The following is a 20365-nucleotide window of genomic DNA, read 5'->3' on the forward strand; positions in this document are numbered from 1 at the left end:
TACTTGTCCTGATCTGCTATTGTTCAAAAATTGATATGTTAGATGTATATATACAGATATATGTACAGTAATCAGTGGTCCATGCTCTCATGTCAGACAACTGAGGTCTAAAGTTTTCACTGCTGTAATCACAGCTGTGAAAGACAGAATTTGTTAAAATGCATGCAGCATTATTTGCCATGGCTTTTCTTTTTTTTTTTTTTTTTTTTTGCCAGAAAATTATAATCTGTTTTATACAAATCAATGGCAAGCAAAGGACTTTAATTTCAATTTCTAATATTGTGATTTTTCTGTTTTACTACAGCTTAGACTGTTTAGATTCTTTCTTACATAAAATACTTAAAAATAATTTTTCTCAACTTTATTAACTGAAAAAACTTACCAGAAGTCAGAGGATAAGAGAGCAGCAAAATCTTAGAGATCTTAAAAGGATCTTAAAAACTATAGATACTGAAAAACAAAGATCTTAAGAACTACATAGAATTATCAAATCAAATCCAACAATCCAATAATGGCACATTGATAGATTCAAGAGGGATTATGTTAACTGTAGTATAATAAAAAGAGTCAAAAATGATAATAGTCAAAATTTGAAGTTTCATACTTAAAATTATATTTTAATGCTTTAATGTCAGGGTGGCTTTTTAGAATTTTTATTTAGCAATTGTGTGGCAGAATTTGGAAATAATTACTTCACCTACTGTTATAATGCTTCATCTATTGCTTAGTGTGCGCAATTATTATGAAATGACAGTCTAGTAATATTCCAAATCATTACTTACCCCTGTTTATACAGTTTCTAAATTTGTACTGTCATCATGAGACCAAGTGTAGCTAACATGATTAATTTCTGTCATCATGATAAACTATCTGAGGTCAAGGGTCTTCAACAGAAGATTTTAAATCAACATTATATAATAGATGCTGATATTAACTTAAAAAATAATTATATACTACTTGAAGTACTCCTGACATTATGAATAATACAAAGATAATGCAAGCACCTAAAGTGAAATAAACCAGATTAATTAGGATTCTAAAATTCTAAACAAATTTTAATACCTATCTGTCTATCACAGAAACTACTGCCAAAACAAAACAATTAAACAGTCTACATATTAGCTATTGTGAACAATTCTGTCAGGTCTACAATTCATAATAAATGAGGGTCCAATCAGTTCTTGTATTCTGCTCATTTTGATTTTAAAATTCAATTTAGAAAAACTTCCACACAAAAGCAAGAACTAAAATTTCTGGACTCGTTACACTTTAACTAATGCTTTATTTTCTGCATCAGATATTACTCATAAGGACACTTCAAAGACACAATAATAAATTTTACCATAATCTGAGCTTTTTAGAAAGAGAATTTAAGCTTAAATTCTAAGCTTCTCTCTATGATATTATTTAATTTTTGTATGCTGTTGTTTTGATTTTGGAGGAGTGTGAACAATTTCAGAACAGATGTAAGAAATACAGGATAGTATATACATGCATGCCTTCTACAAATATTCTGGTCATAAATGAACTTCAGAGAATGAGGCACACCCTGTCGTATTATAACACAGTTCAAATACATTTTTTTAATAAGATCATATTGAACATAACGTCACTCTCAGTCTTTCCATTAATTGTAAAAATTTAACTTCAGTTTATATATTCATGGTATCTTCACTAAGTAACTTCACTAAGCTTATCTTTTGCTTTTCTCCTGCTGCCATTGCTCAGTATAATCAGTCTCACTGCCAGAAAGCACATGCTTTTTTCATATACTGATATGACAGTCAAGTAGACTATGATGCTTCTAAAATCTTGTAAATAAGCCAAACAGCCATGAGATAATTATATTTCATTAAAGTGATTTCTATTCCTAAATGTTATTCTTTCCCCCCAATCACTAACAATATTATTGCAAAAGATCCAACCATATAGGGAGGATAAAATGTATCATAAATCGTAATGTCTAACTGTCAACATATAAGTTGTATACATTCCCTTTTTTAATTAGAGAAATTGGATTAAAAACAAAAATTTTGTTCCAAGAATGTGTTCTGAAAATGCACTGAGAAGACTACTCTAAGGGTCGCATCTGAAAACGTCATAGCTTTAAAATACATAAAGTCTGTTGAGAGCTGACTAGAAACCAATCAATTGAAAAGAAGCAAACAAACCTGGTAAAAGCATTTAGTATTACCACTACATTAGTCCTCTAATTTCCCAAGGCAAACAGGTCTATGACTTCCACCAAGCAATACTCGTTGTCTATGCTGCCCTCCCTCACTTCCTGATTTTTAAATTAATCTCATTTATTCTTTCACATTTATCAAATGAACATTTAACAAGGATGCTATTTGCTTTTCAAAATAACTTATCTGGGGAAATGAGGGTACAGCAATGAAGTTCTGTGATCAAAATAATGTTAGTATTTATTAAATAATCCTAATTTTGCTCATTTAAAATTAATAATGTCATTCTTTGTTTCTCCAAACTTACATTGACAGAAATGTTTTTTTAACTAAACATTGCATTTACATTGACTGGTCTCTAAGGATTTCAGGAAATCTGTTGGAGCCTGAGAAAACTCAAAATCTGTATGTAGTCTATTCGTATTTTAAACTGTACATGGGAGGGGGAAGGGGGGGTGGGAGGGGAGGGGGGAAGTAAATCAGCCCTGAATGCAGAATAAAGTTCTTACAGAATTTAAAGATTAGGGGAAAGACGACTAATGCAGAGGACTCATTACTGATAGAGAAATATAGATCTGTTATCAACCAAAGAGAAAATGAAACAGCACATGCGTCAGTACGATTGAAAAGACAGTCTACCTCCAGGAATAAAGAATGCAAACCTTGCTCACAGCCTTGAGGACTCATAATGGAAAACAACAATTCTGAAAAAGATCTGAAAACAAGAGAATAGTGGACAGAGAAAAGTGGTAAAGAATCAGTTATACCTGGAGTTTTCATTGTGACACAGACAAAGAAGTTAACAAAATCCTTTGAAGGCACATAAAGAAATGGGGAGGTTATGCGTCCTCTGGTTTTTGCTCAAATACAGCTATCACTGAAATACTGCACCTACAGTACAAGAAAGATGTTCTAAAAGATAGACAAATTCAGGAATGCCAAGTCATCTGCAAAATCATTAGGTTTAGTCATATACTAAACAGTACTGAAAAATCTGTGCATTTCTTTAATTAAACAGGGACTACGGATACATGAAAAAAACTTGAAAAGTTTTAATTCTAGTGTTTCCTGTAGCTTTAAAAAATAAATTGGAATTCTATCAGGGAAAAACATGGTAAGCTAGACATAGTGTCAGCAGCATTTCAAATATAAATGAAGTACAAATATCCATTTAAAACCATTAGCTTTCAGTTTAATAACAAGTTTATTTATGAATAAGAAATATTCAACATATTCCATGGAGCTGCCTCTTTCATAGATTTGGAGGATACTGGAGAAACAAAAACGATACAATAAGTGTACTATTTTTTATATGATTCACTTTTATACTAAAATGATAGGATAATACATTTATTCCTCTAACTTTCTTAAAGCTTGCAGTAGGCTACCAAGAAGTCCCTTTTTTGTTAGTCTTGTCCATCATAAAAGAAACTACAATAGTAATTTTAACAGATCCACAGAGTTTTGACACAAAACATCCTCAATAACACAACAAGCTGTTGGCTACACATTAAACACTACCTCTATTTGATATTTGCTGATTAACAATTTAGGTTTTTCAAGCTGTCAAAGTTGCTATGCTCCAAAAGCATGAGTTTCTCTAGCAAAAACTTGAAGTAACCAGAATTAACTGTTGGATTTCTTTTCTGTTATTAATTTTAAAACAAAACGTGAGCAATTTGGGTCATTACATTTCTTTCCTTTTTAAAACAAACAAATGAACACAAAGTTTATTAGCCTGATTTTATTGATTTGATATTTTGCCAAAGCCTTTGCATTATTCAAGCTTACAAAATCGGTCCTGTTGTCATCTTGCAGAGCATTCAGACACAAAAGTACTCTTGCATAGCTTCCCTTGCTTATGGCAGGGTTTGAGAAAGGTTTTGAGAATCATCAGTCTTGTGTAACGGGAGCCATTGCTGAAGGCATTACAGTTACAAAAGAGGTAATGAAATAGGGTAGTGATAGTAAACTTAGACAGTACCAAAGCAGGCTTTATTTTGAGGTAGCTAAGGGTTGCAACAATAGCACAAGTTACCTTCCTAGGTGCATGAGTTGCTGTGCATCTCTAAGTACTGTAACAGCCAGTAGTAATGTAAGGGCTAAGAGAAGACTCAAAAGATGATGTCAGTCATCATAAATGAGATTGATGTGTCTCCAAAAATCAAAACAATACATAAATAAATCATCCTATGGGTCCAGTGTGCTAGAGTACCCACTTGAATTGAAGTATATAGATTTGACAGTATTCTAAAATCATCAGGATCAATCACAAAATCACTGAAACTAATCACAATCAGTATTTTCAGTCTACTCCTAAACTCTTTGTTCTGTATTGATCACAAATGCAATGTCTGCAACCGGTATGATTCTAGTTCTGAGCTCTTGAGAGAAAGCACAACTAAAACTAAGGTCTCACTGCGCCAGACAATGTGCAATTACAAACACTCTTTGTCCTGAAACCTTTATAATCTTAATAGAAAACACAACAGTACTTTGTGTTATCAGAGTGGTTCCTGAGATCTACTCTGCTTTTATACAGTAACTACCAAATATTCATTCATTTAGACCAGATTTTAATGTGTGCTAAATTCTGGTAAATTAAAGGCAAAAAACTCTTGAATGGGTTAGCTGAATTTAGGAAGAATTGTGCTCTCTGGAAAGTTCAGTCTACTAAATCAGATTGCATTTTTTTTTTTTTTTCCTTTCCTCCTTTTTTACAGTTTATTCCAAAAAGGCTTTTGCTTTTGAATGTAGAAGCAAAAGTCTCTCATGCTGTTTTCAGTGTCAGACACATTTATAACAAAATACCCCTATGTTATTTCCTTATGTTTTTTTTCTTAAGGGTGTGAGTTTACTAAAGTACCAGTACTAAAAACATTACATAAACACCTGTTAGCAAATGCTCCATTAAAACCAATGATGTACATACAATGTAGAGAACAGATCTTTTCCATTTCAGCTAATAAAAACAACTTATAAAGGAAAAATGTATTGTGCAAATTCTTTCACAGAGGTATCATGCCTATTTCAAAAGTACAGAAAGAATATTTTGTGATCAGAATTTTTAGTTTATCTTAAAATCTACAGAAATATACTGTGATCTAATGGCTACACAAAGGCTGAGCAAACAGAACAATATTCAGCTTTCATTTGAGACATCTGTAAGGACTGAACCATGGGACACAGGATGAGATTCATAATGAGAGATAAATAGCCAGATATTTTAGCAAAAAAAGCAGTAGCTGGCATGACTGTGTTCTTAGAGTCTAGCCACTAAGAAGGAACAGAGTACCACCTTGTCTTGATATAGAAGACAATAGAATATACTTATCCTGTGCCAACAAATCATGAAAAATAAATAAATGAAACTACCTAACATATTAAAGAATCAACATATATTTCCAGCTTTCAGTAAAATAAAACCTGTATGAACTGTCTTACATAACACACGTGAATAATTGTTTCCTATTCCACCACACTAATGGGAAATTAATATTCAGACAGCCCTCTGCTCATCTCAGGACCCTGCAATTCAGCAACATTCTTATCATATAACCAAATTGCTTTCTGAATATTTTAATTTCACTTTTAATAACACCACAATAGCAGAACCTTGCCCACTTTCAGTACATCTCCTGTATGAATGTTCTCTTACACTATATTTCCACAAGAATGACAAAAACTAACTGATGTTAACTGTCCACTTTTGAAGGGATACAGTGAGACACCTCATAATACTGTGAAATTGGCAGATATTGGCCGCTGTAATGTAGGAATTGTATATTGGAAAATTTGCTCAAAAGACCCTCTTTTTCATTTCTTCTTTCTTTTCTACTAGTATTTTTTGACAGGAGTATCCTGTATAGATTAACATGCTGTTAGGGTTTGCTGCCTTCTTTAAAAAACAAAACCAAACAAAACTCAAGAAACCATTCTGAAATCAGCAAAATTCCGAGAGATGTACATCTCATTTAATATAGTCAGATGGTGAGTAAAACAGTCTATTACATTCCTATTCTAATAGATGAATAAACTGGAATTTGCCACACCACAATTCATTACACATCCTTAAATTGTTTAATAGGAATTGAAGCTTTTATACAGTCTGTGTGGCAAAAGAACATACTTATTTCTCCTATTAATCAGAATCAAGGCAGAATTTTTGTTTGAATTTAGAAGACATTCAGCAAACGCAAAATACTTAGACTAATAAAATAAGATTTTTACTATAGTGATCTCACTTCTATTGTGAAACATCAGATTAAAAAATTTGTGTAGTTTTAATAGTTGAGGGGTTTTTAATCCATTTCAAGCTTAGATTTTGAGTGAGAAGATACAGCATATCTGTATTGTGTTTATTTTTTAGAATAGTAATTAGGTAATATAAAATTTGCTGTCTGTAGAAGTAAAACAACAACAAAAAAAAGAATAAGATCAGTGTCTACTATAAATATCTAATGTTGTCCTGAAATTCTGCAGTAAGCTTTACCGAAATAATATGACTTTTTTTTTTTATTTTTAGTTTATAATTTTGGTAAGAAAATTAATTGCACACACCACTACAAGCCAGCATGGTGAGAACAACAAAAGTGAGAACTAATTTTTTCAGGGAACTCTAAAGAGGACAGAAGTAGGAAGAACAAGGAAGAAGTAGCCTCCATCTAAAATGTTTTCTGACAAGCAATGATTGGTAATGAAGTACTTGATAACTTTAACAAAACAAGTCAAATAGTTTTAAAGAAAATACTTTTTGGAAAATAATCTAGTTTTCAGTTTGATTTGTTTTAGTTTATATGATTGAACTCTCTGATTATCTGTTGGTCTGTCTGTCACTCTAGCCTTCCACCATAATTTTAAATAGTCTGACTAATTTTAAACAAATGAGAAGATTTGAGTTATAAAAAATAATGACATTTAATAATTATTTTTTTAAAAAAGCAACCAGATAAAGAAAACCAGATACTATTGGTCAGCAACAGGGGAACAGGTATAGTGTGTAGACCTTAGCAAACAGCTGAGAATTCACACAAAACATAAACACCTTCTAAAGCCCCCCCCCAGCAGAAAACATTTCAACTGGAACATTCAGATAACCACAAAACACAAAAGCCTGGGAATTCTAGTTTTGATACTTCTAATGTTCACAGAACACACTGGAAATACAAATCATTTAAATAATTTTTAGTCTCTTCTGTTGCATTCAATGAATCATTCAGTGAAATTTATCTTTGTACTGTGTCAAAATGTCTAGTCCAATTATGAAAATATATTTATTTCAGCATTAATGTATTTCTTTGTAATACATTCTGACTAGCATCAATGCTGGTTCACTAGTACTTGTAACCCTTGGATATTCAAAACTTGATGAAATATGCACTCAGGGGAGGAAGGAGCACACCTGAAGTAAATGAATTCTTAAATATTTTCAGGGTCTTATGTTTTCATAACTGTCCAATATTTTCTTCAAAAAAAAACCAAACAACTAAATAAAATGTACCAATGAAATATTAATTTGATTTTTTCTGGAGAAGCTAACACATCCAATGCAGTTACAGTTCACTTTCAAACATTCTGGGTATCTCAGAAAGGTCAGGTGACCTTCACTCTGGAATTGCCTATTTTTCTTCTTTGTCTACAGAGGAAGATGAGGATTGCAAGTTTAAATACTGATGTCTCCTTTGGACCTGCTTTGGTGACATGGATCTCACATCCAAATATTAAGTAGGAAAGAAGTATGTTGGAAGTTTGTTGCAGGGCAGAAGTAAACATTTTATTCAAACAACTCAAGCATGTTACCACTATTTCCATGCCTGCTACATTCTGTCTCTATATAACATCATACCTTGGAGAAATAAATGAATGGACAAGTTTATCTGAAATGAACAATGAATAGTAAAATAATCTAGACAAAAACTCCATTCTTCAATATCCACCCATCACTGGTCAAACTCATACCCAACTCCCTTGACTCTTCTCACTTTAACAAAAACCTCCACAAAGGTGCCTATAAAGGTTGTCAGTAAAAAGGAACTCACTGTAAAATATCTAAGTGCAAACAACACTGATGACCATTCATCACAACCTGACAAAAATTACTTCCAAATTTAGGATAAATATATTTAGCTAAAGTATTTTTTAGATAGTTTAAGGGCAGATGCTGATTCTTTGCTCTCTGCTCTGCAAAAACATTAAGGTTTTCATAAAGCAGGTTCTTATAATGCAGTTGTTTGCTGGGTTTTTTTTTAAACTGTTCACTTTTTAAATCAACATAACATTAACTGGCTGTCTTGTCCAGTGTGTTTAATATATGGCTTTACTTTATGGCTTTAGTCTAAAATGAGACGGTAATGAAAAGCTGTATGTGATGGACAGACTTTGCAAAATCTGTTGGGCTCAAAGGTTAATAAAGCTATCCATGAAAAGAGCCACAGCAAGACCTATTTGTACTAATTTATACAACTACTATGTATAGAAAGTTATTAACCACGAGTCTTACCTTTCCCTGATTGTTTAATATAAGCATTTTTAATGGCTAATCACTCACATCAGAAGACCTAGAAAGACTCCCAGGCTGGCCAGTTATTAAGGGACACAGTTCAAGTTTCATATGTTTGTCTTTCTTATCTTCACATCTATGAATCAACATAAATTTAATCATATGCCATAGTGATCTCTGATGCAATACGAGATGTACTTTTGAAAGACTTATGGAAGCAAACCAGATAAATATTTTGTTAGGCAAAAGAGCCAATATCATCCTCCTTCAAAGTAGTCATTCATTTAGTCACTCATTTCCCAAAACTTCCAAGACATGGTCATATTAACTACTTTATTTATATCATGTCAAAAACATTAATAAGTCTGCTGAACCTGAAGTGTATTATCTGTACTTGTTCCTGATTATAACTGTCCAGATTAGTCCTGAAAGTAAGACAAATTCATTAGTACGATAAAATTTCATATTCTATTTCCTTTATTCTTTAAACACACACACACATAATACTTACGAAATGGCTATAAAATTCAATCTCTTTCCTAGATCCCCATGCACTAGTATGCTATAACCGCTTGAACCTGTGAGGATGAATCCCCCAAACAGTGAGGCAGTCACCATCAGGTATGAGGAGGTTTGACTGATCCAGTCCAAGAACATTGTTTTCTCCAAAACATAGAAAAAAATGATGTTTATTCATTCTTGCCATGTATGAAAATTATGTCACTATGCATCTACATGTGCTAATAGTTATTTCAAAAAGTTTCACAAATTAATGTTTGAAAAATGCATCCTAATTAATTGTTTACAAGATTTAATTTGATTATCTATATAATCAATGTCAAGATTTACAATAAAACCTAAATATAAGCTATGAATTGTCATCTAATGGTGCAAGAGAAGGCAGAACCACACATGCAACTTTAAATCTATAATTTCTCATAGCCTTCAGACATTTTAATGTTCCATTACCAGTAGCAGCAAATTAATTAAAAACTTTTAATAGGATACAGTAAATTAGGAAAGAAGAATAATATAGAATTGTGTGCAGTAGAGAAGAATTAAATAACTGATATAATTATGAAATAATGCTTCTTATAGCTTGACCCGACAAGAAAATGTTTCTACCACAAATTCAGGATAAATTGTTTTGATATTGGATCATTTCTATTAGTAGTAGCAAAAATGGTGAATCATTTTTAATAGTGAAAGAAAGTCTTTAGGAATTTTTTATATCTAGAAATGCGTTACTTGTAAAGATTTTGCTGGCATAAGAAAGAAGCAGTAACTATTTTGCTAGGAATTGTGATGTCCTCCCCTTATTAACTGAAAATGGAGTCTTTCCATTGCTATAGCACTTCATTCAAGAAAGGCCCATGAATTTGTTTTTAAGATGACCTTAAACCAGACAAAGCAGTGTTTTACTCAGTTAGGGCCCAGGTGTCTGATGCAGAGGTCATGTATATTTTTTGAAACATTTCTACTGAGACCTTAAAAATCATGGACAAAAGCCTGAAATCCATGGGATATCACTGAGTCTAGGTTTTCTTTCTTAGGGTCAGTAGCATGCTGCACTCAGAGTTGTTTGTTAGGAGGGTGATAATCAGTAAAAAGAAAACCAGTAAGCTTCTCTGAATAAATGATCCAGTCAATATGTAAGAACTGATGGCATTTGTGTAGGCTAGCTATCATGTTTAGAACATTTTAGTACTTAGTTCAGAACATTCAGTCAAAGTACTAAGGCTGTGTAAAATTATGAGGAGAATCATGATTTCTACTATTTCCCTAAAAATATTTCATAACCTGAAAAACACTAGTCAAAATTGAACCAAGTGGAACAAAATTGTTCCAAATGGAACAAAATTGAACCATGTGAATCCAGTGAAATCCAAACTGGAACAGAGATTATTGGCATAACATTTATCAATCAGTAGAGCAGGAAATAAATTTAAAATACAGAATCTAAAATATGACAGTCATAATTATTATGTAAAAAAAAAAAAAAGTATTTTTACAAGTTTTTTTTGGGGGGGAAAACAGAGTAAACTATCTACCCACTTACCACTGTTTTTTTTGTGATATGAGAATATGTGGCCTCAAGCACTGAAATACTTTTTTTTTCTCACATATCCACTGATTCCATTTGTGATGTATTCCAAAAAGAACTGTTTAAATGTAGTGGTTATTAAATCATCAATATCCGTATAATCCAATTTAGATAAAAAAAAGAGAAATTATTAGCATGACCATGACTTTCAGCACTGAAGACTCGATTGTCTATATCTTTTTACTTTAAACATCTACAAGACAAAATCTGACATTTCTGACATTACAGTGCAGTAAAAGGAAGGTCTATGGAAGGTATGAGTCACAAACCTTTTGCAGGCTTCAATAAGTACTCTAAAATGTAAATGCTAGACAATTCAATGTATGAACAATTTAAGAGAGATCTCTAATTTACAAGCAATTCCTAATCCACAGTATTCTCAGAAGGCTGAGTATAATTAATAAGGCCACCACCCAATAATTTCAAAATATTAGTGATGATTTAAGGTCCTCTCTGACTTTAAAAAAATAAACATAATATCCTTGGTGTTTATGCCTGTAAATGAAAGTAAATACTTAAGAAATTAATAATTATAGAATAGCAATATTTTTAACAGATAAATTATAGAATATAAAGTCCAGCCCTTACCTGTTTAATGGGAATTACCCATCACTGACCAGTCACTATAGATGAACATCATGAACACAAATAATTTCTTTCAAAATTCAGACCCAGAACCTAATTATTTTACTATTAAAAACCCCACACCACCTAAAATAATAAAATTCAACTTGCAATCCAAAAGTGGATATTAAATATAGACAGCTGAGCAATTCCTAATACCAGTGTAAAGAACAAATATTCTGGATGGTTTCTATTTTTTGAGTAAGAATACTACTTTTAAATTCTGAGGTAATGGTTAGGGAATATAACTTGACAGTCTAGATCTGAAACTGTTGAAGAATTCCTCTTTTTGTAACTGTCTTTTTAGCATTTCTTTATTGCACATGAACACCCTCACTCCCATGCCCCATGCTCTCTCCCAAATACTAATTGTTGTTTGCTTCTTTGCTGCATATTAACCTAGCATTAATTTCCAATATAACATGTACCTTTTTTTTTTTTTTTCTTTTTTTTTGCATATGGAACAGACTGCAAGACAGACCACAAAAAAAAAAAAAAAAAAAAAATAATTTTAGATAGATGACTGCAAATGATATTCTGACATTCAGCCATGGTAAGCTCCACCCATAAAATCCAGCACCTGAGCTATCTTGACGATCATAGGCACAGGAAATAAGAGTCAAGTTGTCTAGCTATTGTATGAAAGCAGATTACAAAACTTTGGCTTTAGTTTACAAAATGAGACCCAATAAGGAAAATAACTTCAGCCTATAAGAACAGAAGGGGATAAACATCAGCGATTAGATAAAACTGAATTACAATGCAGTCTTGGCACAAATTTAAATAAACTAAGTGCAAATGCAGGAAGTTGAAGAAGTTAAAGTCACCAAGAACTAAGGAGTGAAGAGACAGAAAAACCTTTCAGTCAGAATAATGACAGCAAAAAAAAAATCTAACTACTTTCAAGACAGGGTTCAATATGTTTCAAAGAGATTATATGATGTACTATCTGTAAAACATCCTTTTAAATCCTGTGTTTGCTAAACAAAAAAGAAGTCAATTACAATTTCTTAATAACTGAAATGTGATATTACTTTTCAACACCACAAGTTCTGCTCTCAGAAAGTCTCAGTGAAAAAATCACAATAAGAGTATTTAAGTATTCATGACCTGAAACAATTCTATTATTAGGTTTCATTCACATTATATATAATGCATAAATGTTGCTTAATATCATGCCATTGTGCAGCAAAAAGGAACACACATCCCCTCCCCAAATACACCAAAACGAATGTAATTACCTCTAAACTTATATTAACATAATCAACCTAATCATACTGTTGACTGTTACATTTTACATTAACATTTGACTCTATGTATTTACTGAATGTTAATAAACACATTAATCTTTTATTTTCTAAAGGAGTCCTACCTAGAAATAGTATTACATATCCAAATGTTTTGTATATTTTTTTTCTACAACAGTTCCTTGTTGAATACAAGTCTATTCACCTGCTTGTGAAAGCATTTTCAAACAAATCCTGTTAATTATGAATATGGTTCACTAAACATCATGATCTCATTAATAAAACAAGTTGCTAATCTAGTAAATCAAAATGCTCAGCTGTTTTAACTGTTTACCTAATGGAAATTCTAATGATCTCTTCTGTCACCCTCACAGAATCCTAACACTTTTCAAGCAAGACCCAACAAAATAAAGAAAGAACCAATGAAGAGAATGGGAACAATGCAACGTCACACTATATATTCTTTCATAAATAAATGATAACTAACATTGGGTCTGCATTCTTAAGACTAGTTTGAATATTTTCACTCTATGTGACTTTTCATTAGAAATGTAGTTTTGTCTGTTGCACAGAACTAAATGAAATGTTTGAGAGTAAAAATTGTGAGTTCCTGGGATTTCTAACACAAGGAAAAAAGGAAGAAAGAAAAAGCTAGATGGACTGAAAAAAGAAAATCTTGGTAGAAATCCATTCTGCAAACATATGTTCAAAATGTTCTCATACATTGTGTAAGAAAATAACAAATGGATAACAGATGAGAAGGAGGCTTGGTCAAAGGAAATGTAAAACAGAAACAGTCTTGTTCTATGCTGAAATCTAAGCTACTGCAGAAGAAGGCATTATCTTAGGGTATTTGAGTGTGATGTTTGATTCTGTATGATCTTCCTTCTCGGTGATGACAAAAAAATAATGTTTATAACCTGTTGGGATTGTGAAATGTGCTACATACCCAGTACATCGATAACATATATGATACACCTTACCTTGATCCGGACACTCTCAAAAATCAACCTCTTCTCAGAGAGAAAATATTGTTTTAAAAAGGGTTTAGAAAAAAGGAGACAAACACTTTTTCCATGAATCCATTTTTTTTTCTAAGTTCTCAATTGAAGCTGCTCAAGGATACCAGAATAGTGCCAAGAAGGGTGTTGGAGCAGAGGCAAAGTGAAGAAGAAAGGGCAAGGCTTTGTGCCACTGTATTACTATTTGTCACATAGATATTCATGTCTTACTTTAGTATTTTATATGTTTTTCAAATAAATGCTTAAAACTGTGGGACAGACAAAGGAAGATGAAATTTCATTGGAAATGCACGAGTTCTGCTACCATTTACATACCCAATAAAGAGCATCTTTAATTCCTTGACGACATTCTATTTTGTCAGCCAGAACTTAGACTTCTTTGGTGTTCAAAGCATTAATAGTAGTTTGCAGAAAAATATTTAACCTGCTATTTAAGATGCTTCAGCTTAATGTATTACTTAACAGTTACATCTTTTTTTTTATATATATACTTGCACTGCATGATTTGGTTTCCTTTTCAGTTCAGAAGTTTTACAGTCAAAAAATATCAACCTAAATATTAAAAAGGTGACTTTAAATATTAAAATTCAAAATACATTGTTTTTTTTTTTTTTTTTTTTTAACTGTAGGCCAAAAAGTAGGTTATTGTTGCATTCAGAACAAAACTGTACCTTTACTATTTGATAAGCCTAACTTCTTTCAACCTGAAATCCAGTAATTCAATCCAGCAATTCAAATGTACAAATGCCGATTAGTTTAACAGAATTTCTTTCTTTTGCACAGGTAGTAATTTATAACATGAATCCAAAGTTTAGTCAAGCCATGTTATTCAGATGAACCTATCAACTTGCAAAACATCAGTTTAGAATTAAATCTTCATATCCATTACCATTTCAATCATACAAGAGGGAAATTAAATAAACTACCAAGAAACTAGAGTTATTATTTTCCTTATGATGCTCAAAGAGCTTGCAAGATGAAAAGCATACAGATTGGAACCGGACACATAAGAACTAAGTGGCTATTCTGTCACACTGCATTTCACAAAAAGCATCCTCAAGGTTCTTTGATTAAAACATGAAACAGGCAAAATAAGCAATACTTGCAAGACATAGTTCATGGAGTATCTCTTGTAGAGTTCAGTGGTTAATCACATCTTTTCTACAAGATTTTAAAATTAAGTCTGATACTTTTGTTGGTCATAAATATCAAATGGAAATTAATGAGCACTTAAATAAAGACCAAATAATCTGTAACTATGGAAGTATGACAATATACCATGTTATCCTATATTTTACTTCTTTTAAAACAAACTAGTGAAAATTCTTAGTTAACAAGGACGACAAAAATATGTGACCAAAATTGCCACTGGCCACTCAACACTAGAAATACTCCTTAAATGAACTGCAAAACTATACAGAGTACCCATACCTGCAAATTTCTAATGACTGCAGAAAAAAATTGAAATGGGTTAATCAAATCGTACCTGGAGAAACTGGTTGGTTTTCATATGACCCACATCTCCAGTCTCTATCTGTGCTCTCGACAGCTTCTCTTCAGTTTCACTTAGCCAATGATTAAAGCTCTTCATGTCACAATGAAAAAGCTGCCATTTTTCCAAAGATTTGTCAAACCGTCTGCAATTATAAAAGGAGATTAAATGACTATCTATTGATACTTTATTTATTGACTACAGGAAAAAAAAAAAAAAAAGACAGAAAAGAAGAATAATGTTGGATGTCTGAAGTTAAATTTGGTGTGATGTTGATGTCATAGTGTATTAGCATTTATAACAGTTACATACAATGGAAACATGGTAGTACTTCTGAACGATGAAATTATCATTAAGCATATGTCACAAATCAGCATCTTATCAATTTTTTAATCATTTATAATGTTTCAAATGAACCCCATGGTCAAAACATGTTTCCAGTTTAGAGCTTTATTAACCCACACTCACTCACATCATAGGTACAATACCCACAGGCCCCAGTGTAAGTGGGTATATCCCTCCATCAAGGTAGTTAGATTCTAGCATGCAGAAAATATTAGTGCTTAGTAATTTGCTGTAGCTACCAATACTGAAAACAGTCACTGCTGGCTAACATACTGGATGTTTGTTGTGGCTATACAATGATTTTTATATCCCTTTTCAAGGGGAAAACAGATTAAAAGATCTGTGATGCATCTGACCTACCATATCATAAGACAAAGGATGAAAAATCAGTAGACTGATTCTTAAATCCTTACTTCCCATCTTTAGTCCCATGATCCTATTATGATTAAAGGGGTATTCTTTTTGTAGAAATATGAATTTTAATATTATATGTAATACAAATGCAAAATACTTTTTTTTTTTTAATGGAAATTGCTGTGTTGAAAGACTACCTCAAAGGATCTCAGACATATACTACAATTCTGCTCCAGTTTTACTGAGAGAAACTAATTTGTTTGCCTCTACAATGGATACAAATGTTCATTCATTATTTTTGCAAAGAAAATGCAACTGTCTTCAAAGGAATTTCTACTTGTATTGTGTAAAGGGACCCTTTATTAACCCTTTTTTTCTCTATATGTTTCATTTCAAGTATTTAATAGAGACAGTTATGCAAAAATAAAAATGCCTGAAATACAAGGATGATTGAAATAAAAATCAAATATTAAAAAATAGGGTATTCTACAATAAGCAAGGATGAAAAAAGTTACTATCATGTCTGCAAGTCTACAGTCCACTACATAAAAGACCGTGAAAGTATTTCTGTCACTTTGGGAAGATCTAATCTGTTTTTGTCAAGTGACTGATCTTCTGGTTCAAGATCTGCGTGCCTTAGCCACTGCCAAGTACTAAAGAAATTAAATGAAGACAGAATTGGGATTGGGGTGTGGGGGGTGAGGCTTGCATATGGCCTATGACTTAAGGAATTTGGTTGTCCTATGTGTTAGATGGGTGTCAAAGTCTCTGATCAGTGATCACATTAACTGGAATATTTTGTTAGCAGATCATCATTAAACATGCTACTGTTGTTCAGTTTAATGATCCTCCTTTACAGGATTATAATAGGTTTTAGGGTGTACTTAAAGGATAAAAACAAAGATGCTCAAATATTTTTCTATGAAGTAATCTGGGTCTGTATTGGCAAATTATATGATTGTTTAGGTGTTAAAGAGTTTAATTCACCAAATAAAATCATGTTTCTATCAGGGAATACAGACCATGTCTTTCACTGTACTGATATTTTTTTATTTTTTAGAAGAAAATATTCTCTTTTATTGGTTATATATTCCCACCTTGGTTTTCACATTTTAAAATCTTCTAATACTGTATAATATGAATAGCATTATATCCATTCAGAGCCATCTACAGAAGAATATATACTCTTCCCTAGACCTCCTTTTATGTTAGACAAAGAAGATTTATTTTGCTGAACACACCCATACAAAGATGTTGTTTTCTTCCTTCTAACATACTGCATATGGTAATCACCTTTGACGAATAATATGCAAAATAAAGTTGGAGCAGCAAGCAGTGACTTTGTACTTATTCTATTAATCAACTATAAGATAGGGAAAATATAAGACATAAAAAAGCCCCACAATTAGCAATCTGTGAAAATGTTTGCTTTTTGTTTTTTTTTTTTTTTTAAATAAGCATTTGATCACAGAATCAAAGTGTTGAGATAAAAGTATTCCTTGTACTGTTCTACTAGTTTGGTCATAAGATGCTTAAGGAAAAATAATAATTATTTAATTAAAACTTTTAAAAACACATTTTAAAATTAGAAGAACATGGAAGAGTAGTCATCTAACTGTGTGATTCAACTCTTTTTGTTCCTCAAGCAGAACTTGATTCATGGGCCTTGAGGTTAATAGCTGCTAAACACCAGAACGTTTATTTGATTTAAAAGAAAATAGTTACTGCTTAGTCCTATGCAGTCCAAACATGCATTCCAAAACACTCTAATAAATTACATGTTCAGTAAATTTCATTGGAAATGGACACAGAAAAAAATATTAGAACAGATCAGTTAATCTTTATTCTATTGATTTTAACATGGCTGCATGTCTGATAAAGCCACAGCAAAGAAGATGTAAGAGCTCAGCACTGATTAACCAAATGATCAGTCATACTACTAGTAGTGATGACAGATAAAGATGGAGAAAGATGCAGCCTGGGACAAAACAATACATCATGTTATTCAGAGTGCAGAATCTTAATACTTAAAACTAAAAAAAAAAAAAAAAAAAAACAAAAACAAAAAAACCCACAAACAAACAAACAAACAAACAATTAAGCAAACAAACTTAAAGATCATAAAGTAGTTATGGAAGTAATCCTCTAAGCTTTTATAGGCTGGCAGCTTCCCACCAGAAGCTGATATAAGTCTTTTTGCACCCTATAAATTCAAGCTGTAGTAAGTTTTTAGTATACTGTAAAGCTGTTATTTAAATAGCATTCTCTCAGTTTTTATTTTGGGACCAGTATGAACCATCTAAGAAATTGTTAGAAAAGACCAAACACAAAATAATCAGCACACAAAACCTGTGTATATTTAAGAAAGAAAAAGATACAGAGATTTATAGTAATTTCTACATAGTAACAGTTGGTGGAAAATTGCTGTTGAGGTGTCAGAATGAGTACTACGAAACATCTTTCAAGATTATAACATCTTATACCACTTTAACTTTCTTCTATGATCTCTTCCCTTTGTACAGTATAACCCTCTTGAGATGGCTAGGTATTTGTTTCCACCTTCACCCTATCAGTTCTGTCCTTTGTATTTTGCTCTTTATCAAGAAATACCAACACTGAGACATCACAGTTTTCAAATCACTGATTGAATGTGGTCTGGTTTTCATTGATGTTACAAAACCTGACCACAATCACAGCAAAAATCTGTTTAAATTATGTTCTAATAAATACATTTATATTCCTAGTTAATGTTTATGACCACTCTGCTTAGCTACAGATGAACACAAGAGTTGTTACGATCTGCCATGTGTGTTGCATTTCTTAGCAGTATTGTAACAAAGATTATTAATCTAGTTAAACGTTGGAGTAACTCACCTAACTTATTTATTAAAATGACTATGATCATTTATCGCACTTATCACACTTGATTTTTCAAAACGAATCAAACCATAACTGAAATGTACATTATATTTTTTTTTTAAAAAATACCTTACTCTGAATTACAAGGAAAACTCTTATTTTACTTTTTAAAAAAACACCTAGAAAATAAAAAGTTAAAATCCATTTCTTCTGGTCCAGTATGGTTTCTCATTTTGGGCACTACATTAAAACAGCTTTCCTCCTGTTCCTCACAAAATGAAATTACTCTTCTCAGCATGAGGAAGTTTATCAGCAGCTTAAATGCAAGAATTCAGTAGGGGATGATATTAGTATCACCGAATTTGCATTCCAGCACTTGCAAATTGAATCTCCTGTCACTCTCTGTTCTTCCTCCCTTTGCTTTGGCTAATAAAAGTTGCAGGAGAGGCAAAGAAAAAACTTGTAACAATAAGATAGGTATATTTAAAACTTACTAGTTTAATTAAATACTAGTGCTTTTTGTTCATGTCTTACAAAAACTTGTTAATCTCAATATAATAAATCTAACCCAATATTAAGTATCACTAAAACCAGAGGAAATTTATGGACAGGCAAATCCACTAAAATGAAATGCTCTTTCAGTGATTAACTGTACTTAAATACTGTTACAATGATAAGAGAAAATGCAGCTGTTGCTGCAGTTGCAGGTGCAGGTCCATTCGAAATGGGGGGTGAAAGGGGACATCACCATGCTGCTTCAAGCTCATACTGTGTGTTACGGGGCACTCCTCCTGGGTATGCCTAAGTGAGAGCTTTGCCCTGCTGAACCTATGTATTACATCCTTTTATACACAGTACTACTTCAAATAGCTTTTTAAAATTTAAAAGCAAAGAGGTTTTTGTTTGTTTGTTTGTTTTAACATTTGCAATCCTGTTAACAGGTGGCAAGTTCAAAACCCACAAAAGGAGAAAGCTAATTAACTACCAACATTGAGCAGCTAAACTGCTGAAGTCTGGGCACAATAGAAGGTAGATGGTAAAAATTTGTAAGTGAATTCATAAAGGAGCAATGCTCTATGGACTGTGAAAACTCAGAAAGACTGTGGCTGCCTCGGGAATCCCCAAGCACACAGTTTGGGGGTTAGGAAAGTGTCATTACAGACCTTGTGATTTGTAAACTCTTACCTAGGGATCCACCCTTGTTTGCTGTCAAAGTCATTGAGCTAAAACCCCTCACTCTATCCATTCATCTATGTATGTTCATCTACTTAATTCCTTTCCATTTGATGGGGCATTTGTGAAAACGGTTTGAATAGTAGGTGACTGTCTGATATTTGGGCAGGAGTTCCTCTTTGATGTTTCCTCCTCTCCTGTTTTTCTTGGCATATGCTTGATAAGAAGATACAAGTGGGCACCCTGAAGCCAAGCATTAGATTCCATATGGACTTCAGTCTAGAATGTATCACCTGTATACATTGAAAAGGATGTAAGAATTGTACATGAGCTCTGACATTTAGTAAGGTTGCCTTATTCCTCTAACTTGAGTATGTTAGAGTTGACAAGTGAAAAACAACTGGTACACTGGCCTGATATTTTTCTATACACACTGACACTTCAGCAGGGAACATGTTAA

General features: G+C 32.4%; 1 protein-coding gene across 19 annotated transcripts in view; it reads right to left on the reverse strand.

Moving 5' to 3' along the window:
- Positions 1–20365, reverse strand: part of DMD (dystrophin) — a 1076492-nt gene that overhangs the window by 590494 nt on the left and 465633 nt on the right. For all 19 annotated transcript variants that reach the window (XM_042788288.1, XM_042788292.1, XM_042788293.1 and 16 more), the window contains one exon: positions 15169–15319. In XM_042788288.1, coding sequence (XP_042644222.1) covers positions 15169–15319 — 151 coding nt within the window. The remainder of the gene's footprint in view (positions 1–15168; positions 15320–20365) is intronic.

Source organism: Tyto alba, unplaced genomic scaffold (genome assembly GCF_018691265.1).
Source record: "Tyto alba isolate M040663 unplaced genomic scaffold, T.alba_DEE_v4.0 Super-Scaffold_14, whole genome shotgun sequence".
Lineage (NCBI taxonomy): Eukaryota > Metazoa > Chordata > Aves > Strigiformes > Tytonidae > Tyto > Tyto alba.